This window comes from Coregonus lavaretus (genome assembly GCF_964263955.1).
Source record: "Coregonus lavaretus genome assembly, chromosome: 17".
NCBI classification, from domain to species: Eukaryota; Metazoa; Chordata; class Actinopteri; order Salmoniformes; family Salmonidae; genus Coregonus; species Coregonus lavaretus.
The window spans coordinates 13,098,548-13,110,934 of NC_140004.1; the positions used below are offsets into that span (position 1 = coordinate 13,098,548).

General features: G+C 39.0%; 1 protein-coding gene across 1 annotated transcript in view; it reads left to right on the forward strand.

The window, feature by feature from the left end:
* Nucleotides 1-12,387, forward strand: part of LOC311144228 (GDNF family receptor alpha-2-like) — a gene marked incomplete at both ends in the record, with an annotated part of 77,423 nt that overhangs the window by 44,969 nt on the left and 20,067 nt on the right. Inside the window, 3 exons of the mRNA XM_084180234.1 lie at nt 5,154-5,266; nt 6,270-6,410; nt 10,162-10,325. Coding sequence (XP_084036360.1) covers nt 5,154-5,266; nt 6,270-6,410; nt 10,162-10,325 — 418 coding nt within the window. The remainder of the gene's footprint in view (nt 1-5,153; nt 5,267-6,269; nt 6,411-10,161; nt 10,326-12,387) is intronic.

A 12,387-nucleotide genomic window follows, 5' to 3' on the forward strand; every position in this document is an offset into this window, starting at 1 on the left:
AATGTTTGTCATTGGTGGTGATAAGGGATATGATTCCATGTTAAAAGCCATTAGTTTTCTATTACGGTTGAGCAAGATGGATAGGCACTCAACACTGACCGAATTACTGTGTTTAAAGCATCAAATATTTGAAAGGAATCTACCTCTGTGGGGGCTCCCTTTGCCACTTCCCAGGGCTGAGTGTCTGAAATGACGATAAAACTCTGAGAGGCAGACAGCCTGTAATTTCAGCAGCGAGTACTCCGCCAAGTTATAATGGAAAAGCTGTGGAAGCCATGAAATGTGCTGCGTCTTGATGTTCGAACACTATTGTCCAAAACTCAGGACACCTTTCTAAACTTTAAATTACTGTGTTTAAACTGTCATTGTCTGAGAGGCCTTTCTCTAAAAGCGTACAGTCCCTTTCCATAGCTTCAACCCCTAGTGCAGACACATACTGTTGTCCAAAGTATTCGTGAAACAATGAACGGGTTGTCCACGGAAACACCAACATGGAAAGTGTTAGTGATTACTGTTCATTTCTACAGATGTAGAACAGTGAGGACGCTGGGATGTCTCTCAGTCTTTGCACATGTCTGTTTCTCTCTATCAAATCCTGTGATGGGATGTGTTAGGGAACAAGTCATTTGTTCCACTCAGAGAGGAAAAAGAAGAGAGGGTTTCTGTAGAGGCGAGGTGGAAAGAGGTGCAAGAAGCCCGTCTCATGTTCGCAACATTTCACATTGAGAGCCTCTCTGGGTGATTTGATAGGGGGCGGAACGAGATGGAGCCAGAGTAATGAAGGGAGAGTGGGTTTGCTCGTGGCCTATTCTGTGCATCCAGGCTGCAGAGAGTGTTACGTCATCATTTCCTCCAGAAAAATCCTCAGCCTCTGCACTTCTCAGTGAGATACGGAGGATAGAGGATAATAAGCATAGGACTGTTGTTATCCTACATTCTTTCATAATACTTTTAACAGGGATATGTGATGCGTTCCAATGTACCTCAACTACCATAAAACGTCAATTAATAGCCCAGGCATTTATTTGCTTAAATCACTGAACACAACATGTACTTATTAGACAGGCTTCTATTTGAGCCTGGCATCCTCCTTAATGCACACAGCTTTTGCTCATTTGCATAGTTCATTGTTTAATTCCAGCTTTTTTATCAATTCCGTTCATATCCTGCACTAATGTGTTATCATTTACATACCGTGTCACATTTATTTTGTGTTAGTATGCCTCTATAATAATAATAAAACAATTATTGACAGAATAATTATTCTCCTCTTTGACTATGCAATTTTCGTCCAATTTCTGGAGGTCTGTACTCCCAAAGTTGTTGACTGTTTTTGTGCTTGCCAGTTAGCTAGCAGTTCTCAGCTGTTAGCAGCCAATGGCTAGCAGTTTCTTATTGGCGGATGATTGCCATTATTTTTCAGAGTCATTACTGAATTATTTACATTAAGCCTCATAAACAATTCATGGTAACCTCGTAAACAATTATCTTAGATCCAGCGTTTATTTGAAACAGGCTTTTATTTTCTGAAATATGTGCCGTTGCCCGGCTATTAAAAGGGACAGGTGGCTATTTGAGACTTGGCGTTTAATTGAAGTTGTACGGTATCTCAATTCCCCAAAGCGTCTCAACTTCTGCCTATGATTCCTCATCTACCAGTCAACAGTAAACAGTATGCTGAAAAGCTTTATTATGCTGCAAGACTGTTTGCAGCAAGGCATGTTTACTTAGGGCTACATAACCGGAAGCATTACCTTTGACCTTCAGGCAGAAAGGTGTTGGGGCAGAATGAATAAGTCATGGTTGAAGAGGAAGGGCACGAGTGCGAGTGAATCACTCCATCTTAGTGGGCATCAGTGATGTGGAAAGAGAGAACAACTGTGCACACGCTACTTAAATAAACCTACTTAACTGGATTAGTGATCCCACCCTGCAGGGATAAACACATTTAAACTTCTATCATAAACATACAAACAAAACCATTATTTTTTATCAGCTTTCTCAGTTAAGAACCAAGTTGGGTAACACTTGAGATGGCCATGATAAGCACGTAGCTGGCAGAAAAGTAGCTTTGCAAAATAAATGTACACATACATGTTATTCAATCATTTCTTCCACATTGCTTGCACGCGTCAATGAGCGTCTGCATTGCCGACACGCTGCAAGTCCCACCTCTTCCATCTCGTTATTGGTTTTCACAAAGATACAAACCCACGTGGGTGCTTGAAAGATGAATGAGAGATGAATCAAAGATAACTAACTAAAGACTAACTAGATTTCCCTTTTTATCAGTGGATTAATCGTTGGAGTAGAGAAACACACGATTTTGTATGACCCTGTGTCAAAATTCTGCAAAGAACCAGCTAAAAAGAGAACCATATGCATGTCAGGTAAAATAACAACCCAATGATCATCTCCCAGGACAAACTTCTGTCAACAGCTATCTAGCTAAATGTCCATGAATGTGTGTTTCGACCAGCCCCTAAATTAATATAATTGATTCACAGTTGTTTTTGGTATTTTAACCTGTGTGTCATGACCATGTTTGGTGGGGATAGACGGAATGATCATGTGCACGATGACGTGCACGGACGCAAATGTGGGGCCGGTCATGGTGTAACAAATCCTGACATAGATATTCGCAGTGCTGTCTATCTCAACTGTTATTATGATGCATGACACCCACCCCCCCAAAAAAAATCTAATCAGTATTCTAACGTTATCACATTGGTTGCTATGCATGATACCTGTTGGCGTAAACCAGAACTGAATTTGTACACCATCCTCCATTTTAATTTCAGGCACAATTTCAGCTGTTTTGAGAAAAGTGGTGCCAAAATCCGAGCCGTCTCTCCCCTGATTAGTTTACAGTTGACCGATTCTATGGGAAGCTTAGTTCATTGATATCTGATTCTGAACTTCGATCCGATCGAGCGTTGTCGACAATGCAGGTTTTAAAGGCAATGTTTCCGTGTTTGTGGAAAGTGCATTCACGGTAAACACAGGATATGTGAGCTGAATGGGAAATTATCTATTAAAGCTGCATTGTCGACAATGCGTGATCAGATTGAATCACGGCCTTATTGTGCAGACCTGGGTTCAAATACTGTATTTGATTATTTGTTATATACAGTGCCTTCAGAAAGTATTCACACCCCTTGACTTTTTCCATATTTTGTTGTGTTACAGCCTGAATTTAAAATTGATTAAATTGAGATTTGCTGGGTCACTGGCCTACACACAATACCCAATAATGTCAAAGTGGAATAATGTATTTCAAATGTTTACAAATTAATAAAAAATGGAAATCTGAAATGTCTTGAGTCAATAAGTGTTCAACCCCTTTGTTATGGCAAGCCTAAATAAGTTCAGGAGTAAAAATTAGCTTAACAAGTCACATAATAAATTGCATGGACTCACTCTGTGTGCAAAAATAGTTTATCTGTAAGATCCCTCAGTCGAACAGTGAATTTCAAACACAGATTCAACCACAAAGACCAGGGAGGTTTTCCAATGCCTCACAAAGAAGGGCACCTATTGGTAGATGGGTAAAAAATTATAAAAAGCAGACATTTAATATCCCTTTGAGCATGGTAAAGTTATTAATTAAACTTTGGATGGTGTATCAACACACCCAGTCACTACAAAGATACAGGCGGCCTTCTTAACTCAGTTGCCGGAGAGGAAGGAAACTGCTCAGGGATTTCACCATGAGGCCAATGGTGACTTTAAAACAGTTACAGAGTTTAATGGCTGTGATACTAATCTAATTGACAGAGTGAAAAGAAGGAAGCCTGTACAGAAACAAAAATTCCAAAACATGCATCCTGTTTGCAACAACGCACTAAAGTAATACTGAAAAAAATGTGGCAAAGCAATTCATTTTTTGTCCTGAATACAAAGTGTTACTGAGTACCACTCTCCTTATTTTCAAGCATAGTGGTGGCTGCATCATGTTATGGCTATGGTTGTAATCGTTAAGGACTGGATAGTTTTTCAGGATACAAAATAAATGGAATGGCGCTAAGCACAGGCAAAATCCTAGAGGAAAACCTGGTTCAGTCTGCTTTCCATCAGACACTGGAAAATGAATTCACCTTTCAGCAGGACAATAACCTAAAACACAAGGCCAAATCTACACAGGACCTGCTTATCAAGAAGACAGTGAATGTTCCTGAGTGTCCGAGTTACAGTTTTGACTTAAATCTGCTTGAAAATCTGTGGCAAGATTAGAAAATTGTTGTCTAGCTATGATCAACAACCAATTTGACAGAGCTTGAAGAATTTTGAAAAGAGTAGTGAGCAAATATTGTACAATTCAGGTGTGCAAACTCTTAGAGATTTACCCACAAATACTCACTGCCAAAGGTGATTCTAACATGTATTGACTCAGGGGTGTGAATACTTATGTAAGTGAGATATTTCTGTATTGAATTTTCAATAAATTTGCTAACATTTCTAAAATCATGTTTTCACTTTGTCATTATGGGATATTTTGTGTAGATGGGTGAAAAACAACAACAATTTAATCAATTTTGAATTCAGGCTGTAACACAACAAAATGGGGAATAAGTCGTTGGCTATGAATACTTTCCGAAGGCACTGTAAATACTTATTTTCTGTGTATTTGAGTATTTTCAAATAATGTGGCCCGAATCAACTACTTTCATTGGAATAATTTGAAAGTATACTTATTTCACCAAAAGAAAATTCAAATACCAAACAGACATTGGTTCAGATGCATGGGAGTTTGTATTTGTATTTCAAAATACACTGTGTATTTAAGTATATTCAAATACATGCCAACACTTTCCAAGTGTATTTCCAAATACATTCCAATATTCAACTACGTGTTTTCAAATAGAGAATATCAAAATACTTACTTCCAAATGTCTTTGAAAGTAATTGAAATACCTTAAATAGAATTTGAACCAGGTCTGATTATGTGTGCCAACAATGTGGAAGGCGGTGAGTGAAAACGTGACAACATTTATTAGACATTTTTATTTAGCTAATAGACATTTATTTAGCTAACATGCTCAAACTTACACGTAGTGAGCTTCTGTTGAACTATGAGCAATCCATTCATAGCAAAAAGTGCACTTCCAGTGTGTGTGCTGCTGATGTAGTCCATTGTGTTTGTTTGTGTGCAGGTCTAGACTGGCTGATTTCCACATGAACTGCATGGTGACTCAGCACACAGTCAGCAGCTGCCCAAATGAGGACAACTACCAGGCATGTCTGGCCTCCTACGCTGGCCTCATTGGTGAGTGCAGGGGATTTTGGGCTACCTACCCTGGTAAAACTTGACTTAAAGCCTGCAAGTATAATGCTTTATTAGTTGTTATACTGTATGTATAAGCTTTTATAATGGCTTATTTTAAGGCTTATATAATGTAATATCTCATTATGACAGGACACTTTTTATTACTGGCTCAATATGGCTGTTATTTTGTCAGGATCATTGGAGATGATAAGACATTTTAGGGTGTTAATACATGCTTATGACAAGTCTTATAATTCATTATAATGCACTATACCTGCAGACTTTAGGTTAAGTGATACCCATACCCCTCCTCTATTTCTTCCCCCAAACACATTTTACATCAGTGGCTGAGTGGAGGTGATGATGGGAGAGAGAGAGTGTTCACTTCGTTAAAACATTTAATTATCTGTTTACTTGTATAGTAAATGTTCTTCAAATAGAAAAAGGAAAATTTGCGCCGCAAAGATATCCTTCCATACCAGTAGACATTTGAAAGCACCTTAGTAATGTGTTGGCACTATTCAGTACAATGAAGGCGGTAGACAAAATTAGTTATTTTTGACTACTTTAAGTGAACTTAAAATACTCTTTAGGGATGGCATAGCTTTCCCACTACCACCTGTCTGTAATTGAATTGTTGATAGTTACAATAAATGTGTCAGACATATCTCTAGTGTAAACTTACTCTTGTTAGTTGTTCTGGACTACACAGTATGATGTGTTTTCCACAAATAAAGCACTCCTCTCCTGAAAGCATCAACAGAACATCTGTTTTTGGTAATATCTTTCTAAACTAATATGACTAGCTAGCATACTACTGTTAGTTGCCCCCCCCCCCCCCCCCCCCCCCCAGCTCCATGGTACAATGTAGGCCCTGTCGCCATTAGCAACATACTGTAAGCCTGTGTAGGTAGGTATACTGTTTATAGTAAATGTAGTCCATTATTATCCATTAGTGACCTGTGAATGATCTGTAACTGTAGCTTTATTCTCACCTCTATAGGGACAGATATGACTCCAAATTACGTGGACGGCAGCTACACCAACTGGACTGTCTCCCCATGGTGCACCTGTAAAGGAAGTGGGAACCAGGAAGAGGAGTGTGAGAGCTTTCTGAGGGACTTCACAGAGAACACCTGCTTGAGTGAGTCCAGCTTGCCTTTAAAATCTATTTTGTAACACATACAAAACTACTTCAGATATGATTTTAAAGGCACCACCATTCGAATCTGTAGTGTGTTTCCCTCTAAACTGAAAGTGAACTGGCACATCTAACATATTTGAGGTTTTTTTAGGTACATTTGGGGTCTGTATATATATACAGTGCATTCGAAAAATATTCAGACCCCTTCCCTTTTTCCACATTTTGTTACGTTACAGCCTTATTCTAAAATGGATTAAATAAAAAGGGTTCCTCATCAATCAACACACAATTCCCATAATACATTTTGGCAAATGTATCAAAAAACTAAAACAGAAATACCTTATTTACATAAGTATTCAGACCCTTTGCTATGAGACTCAAAATTGAGCTCAGGTACATCCTGTTTCCATTGATCATCCTTGAGATGCTTCTACAACTTGATTGGACATCATTTGGAAAAGCACACACCTGTCTATATAAGGTCCCACAGTTGAAAGTGCATTTTAGAGCAAAAACCAAGCCATGAGGTCGAAGGAATTGTCCGTAGAGCTCCGAGACAGGATCGTGTCAAGGCACAGATCTGGGGAAGGATACCAAAACATTTCTTCAGCATTGAAGATCCCCAAGAACACAGTGGCCTCCATCATTCTTAAATGGAAGAATTTGGAACCACCAAGACTCTTCCTAGAGCTGGCCGCCCAGCCAAACTGAGCAATCAGGGGAGAAGGGCCTTGGTCAGGGAGGTGACCAAGAACCCAATGGTGACTCTGAAAGAGCTCCAGAGTTCCTCTGTGGAGATGGGAGAACCTTCCAGAAGGACAACCATCTCTGCAGCACTCCACCAATCAGGCCTTTGTGGTAGAGTGACCAGACGGAAGCCACTCCTCAGTAAAAGGCACATGACAGCCCGCTTGGTGTTTGCCAAAAGGCACTTAAAGGACTCTCATACCATGAGAAACAAGATTTTCTGGTCTGATGAAATCAAGATTGAACTATTTGGCCTGAATGCCAAGCCTCACGTCTGGAGGAAACCTGGCACCATCCCTACGGTGAAGCATGGTGGTGGCAGCATCATGCTGTGGGGATGTTTTTCAGCGGCAGGGACTGGGAGACTAGTCAGGATCGAGGGAAAGATGAACGGAGCAAAGTAGAGAGAGCTCCTCGATGAAAACCTGCTCCAGAGCACTCAGGACCTCAGACTGGGGCGAAGGTTCACATTCCTACAGGACAACGACCCTAAGCACACAGCCAAGACAACGCAGGAGTGGCTTCGGGACAAGTCTCTGAATGTCCTTGATTGGCCCAGCCAGAGCCTGGACTTGAAACCGATCGAACATGTCTGGAGAGACCTGAAAATACCTGACAGAGCTTGAGAGGAATTGTTTTTGATTTTTCATTATGGGGTATTGTGTAGATTGATGAGGGGAAAAAACAATTTTATTCATTTTTTAATAAGGCTACAACGTAACAAAATGTGGAGAAAGTCAAGAGGTGTTGCACTGTGTGTATGTATATATATATACAGTATATATATATATAAAAAAAATTTTAAAGCAGATGTTTCTCGGCACTGTGAGTTGTGGGGTATATGGGTAATATTGACTGGCTGGTCTTGTAACAGTTATTTCATTCACAATATTAGATGACTGTTCCTTTCTTTTCATAGCTCATTGCTAGAATCAACCTCTATAATCCTATTTGACCACTGATTGTGTTTGGTTTGAAATGACAAGATTAGGGTTGCAGAAATCCTGGTTGGAGGATTCCGGATTTCCCACTTATTCCCTCCTGATTCCGGAAATCCTCCAACCAGGATTTCGGGAAAATCTGGGAATTTATTGAAAGTTCCCAGAATTTTGCAACCCTAGACAAGATACATTGTGATCCATTTCTTATCAACTCATTACACCTCAATACCCCAACATTGTTCAGATTATGGGATAAAGCAATTATTTGCATGTCATTTCCAGATTTAACCTTAAATATTAGTGTTTATCAGTCTATGAGAAAAAAGACAATCTAATGAAAATAACATTGACATGGGAATGTGAAAGGATAGAGAAATCATCCTAATGGCACCATTTAGTAGTCAAATATCAAGGCTACCGCCACACCATTGTGATGTACCATGCAATATCATCAGAAGTACACAATACCAGTGCATTTATCCATTGCGTGGATAATGCTTTCAGACTATTTCAATAGATTGCAATGGTGCACCATTAGCTGAGTCTGCAAGATGAGGGATGAGGCTTGTAGCTGAGGAGGCGTCTTGGAAAATAATACAAAATGCAGCATCTCCTCTTTGCAGTCAATGGGAACTGGATAAGATAAACTGAAATGTATGGAGCTTTGCTCTTATACGCTAAGTGGGGGGACATAAATCCACAGAGATGGTACATGTTATGTAAAATTAGATAACAGGCTAATTGTATTCAGCCTCGTCCCTGCAGGTAACAGCAATAGGGTTAAAAAACGTATCTGAAGTCATTAAAAAATTGAATTGCTGTCGGCAATGAGCTTAATCACTCGGTAGAACATTTGGATGCAGTAAAGCATCCGCTGAAGGAGCCCTCTAGCCAACTTTGGTGATTTATTAGTTTATTCCCCTAGCACTTCTCTGGATGATCTTTCCACCCCAGCAAAGAGATGCATAAAACTCTATTGTCTATTGTATAAAAAAAAGACTATTGTCTTAACTTGGCCAGCATATTAAGATACTTTACAATACCTTTAGAAATCACAAGCATTATGATCTTCATGGCTTTGTCATTCGTCCTAGATTTGTTACCAACCCAAGGCTGAGATATCCAAGTACCCCATGGAATGTCTTCACATAAGAAATCTGAAGTCAATTATGTCTTTACTATGCTATGTGTGTGTACAGGATGCGTGCATGTGTGTGGGGGTGGGTGTGCTCGCGGAGCATGCATGCTCTCTTTGCATGTGTCATTGCTCTCTCATTTGTTCTCTCTGAAAGGGGGAAATGTTTCAAAGTCATCTCTGCATGGTGACCTTATAATGGAGGTTGTTGCCAAGCAATTACACGGTTTGCCTTCTTTCTGCCTGAACAGAAAGAAACATGTGTTCTGTTAAAATGGACAAGCAGAGTGAAAAGGTACTTTGTTCTGGTTTACCCCCACCCATCAGCAAAGCTGACTGGAGATGTATTTGTCACCCTTTCCCCGCAGAGTATTTTGTGTTCACTCTACAAGCTCATTTATTTGCTTTTAAAAGATTCCATCTCACAGTATGCTGTTTCTGGATACTTACTGGCTAACAAATAGGGCTCATCAACTCGAGTGCAGACATTACAGGGCTATTTGGCCATGTTGTTGTCGTAAATTGACCAAAAACCTTTTTGCAACATAAAAGGTTTGAGTGAGTGTCCTTATGAGTCAAGGGCTTTGGCCGCGGTGTCTGTGGATGAACATCCTGTATGTGGCTGATGTTTTCTCTCTAAGATAAAGAGGTATATTATAGCACATTTTTGATAAGGTGATAATCATATGATGTACAGTATATCGTTGTAGGGTGTAGTAGGTAAAGTTCAATAAAACATGCAGGCAGCTGACTACTTAGCTTTATCAGTCTCAAAATGAACACAAAACTGTAGTGAAGCAAAAGGAAGATCAACACCCACACCCAAAAACTGGGCAGAGGACCAAAAAGTTGACTTAGGGCTGACTGTCAGCTGCCCCAATACTGGGAAGACAGTCTAGACAAATGACTTTATAATTTGCCCCCACAGGAAATTCCATTCAAGCATTCGGTTATGGAACAGACAGTCTCTTCCACAAAGCTGAGTCTGTCCCACCAACCCCTTCCATGAAGCCTGGATTACAGACCTCAGTCAGCACCTCAGAGCCATACAACCCCAATGACGTCCAGCCTGAGGATGAGGCCCACGGGAAGGTATGCAGGCATATCACCAGCTAGCACTGGGTTCCAAGTTCAAATAACCAGGGTCGTGTTCATTAGGGCACGCAACGGAAAACGTTTTAAAGCGTTTTGTAACTGAAAACAAATTAATGATTTTTTATTGGACAAGACCAGAAGGTCCATCCCTGTTTCAGTCCTTTTGAGTCATTTAGGTGCCAAATGAACATGACCCATTAATCACCAGTAGCTACATTTAATTAAAACTGGTTAACAGTTTTGAAACATTTTGAATGTTGCAGATGATGCATAGCTGACAAGAATAACTATTCTACATAAAACAGAATCATGTCAGTTCTACACCATTTCTCTGTGAATGTTCTGTAATGCTAACAACCCCTGATTTATTTTCTGGGATAGGTAGAAAAAAAGTGTTGCTGTGCAGTGGGAAAACATGTTTGCTTATCTGTTTTGTTTTCACACTGTAAACATAATTTCTGTTGAGTATATAAATCCAAATGTGCGTCCTTTCAACACAAGAAGTATGAAGATGCTTTTGACCTATCTCACAGACCCAGTTACTGTGTTTGACTGAATATTGAATAGGGACCTTCGTATGGCATTAAAGGGGCAGTGCAGTCAAAAACATGATTTTCCAGAAGAAAAATAAAGAAAGATATATCCACACTATGAGGTTTAAATAACACTCTGAACATGTGAAACTGATTATAATGCCCTTTTAGTGTAAGAGCTTAAAAAAATAAAATAAAATATAAATTCTGGAATTTCAGTCTGTTCAGCTGGGATGGAGTTTTTGGCCCACTGCATGACGCACAATCTGATTATTCTGACCAATGACCAGTCATCTTTTCTTTGCATATGTATCCTCCTACTTTGAAGGGGTAAGCGGAGTAGGCTCTAGAGTCTAGACGATCCTATTCACCAATCAGGGCTATGGTGGTCAAAGGTTTTGAGAATGACACAAGTATTGGTCTTCACAAAGTTCGCTGCTTCAGTGTTATGAGATATTTTTGTCAGATGTTACTATGGTATACCGAAGTATAATTACAAGCATTCCATAAGTGTCAAAGGCTTTTATTGACAATTACATTAAGTTTATGCAAAGAGTCAATATTTGCAGTGTTGACCCTTCTTTTTCAAGACCTCTGCAATCCGCCCTGGCATGCTGTCAATTAACTTCTGGGCCACATCCTGACTGATGGCAGCCCATTCTTGCATAATCAATGCTTGGAGTTTGTCAGAATTTGTGTTTTTTTTTTTTTTATTATTTTTTTTTTTTTTTCCGGGGGAAGGATCAGCTTAATATTGCAGATAGATTGTATCTTCTATCAATGTAATTGTCTGCATCACTTCCAATCCCCCATATTTATTTTTATTTTTTATATATATATATTCCCCTTTATTACTTTTCAACCCCACCATCCTTTCCCTACTTGGAGTAAATTAGTGAACAACAACGCCCAGGCCTCTACTTCCGGTCCATACTCACTATCTACACCTTATGGACAGAGTTAATTTTACAATAATTCTATATCTATATATATATATATATATATATATATATATATATATATATATACACATACACACACACACACATATACATATATATATATATACATATATACATACATATACATATACACATCTATTTATTTTTTTTCTCCTGAACTTCTTCTACTCTCAACCTCTCCGATCATCTTCATGATGTCCATCCGGTTTGCCTCTAAATGCCATATCTTTCTAACTGTGCTCCTTCCCAAAAGCTCCCAACATACAACCTATATACTTATTATGGACACAGTATGCTTACATTATTAGCTATCTTTGTTATTATTTGTTGTTATTTGTTATTAGTCCCATCCTTCAACTCTATTCAATACCTCCCATCTATCTCTTAACACCATCCATATAGGATTTCTATTTGCCATATATATTTCAACCATACTTTGATGTTTTACAAAAGTTCTGAACCTTTCTATTCTCATTGCTTCTACAGATTGTGAATTAAAAATAAACATTTTTGCTAAAAGTATTATTATATTATTGATTGATTGACTATGACTTTTCAGATCAC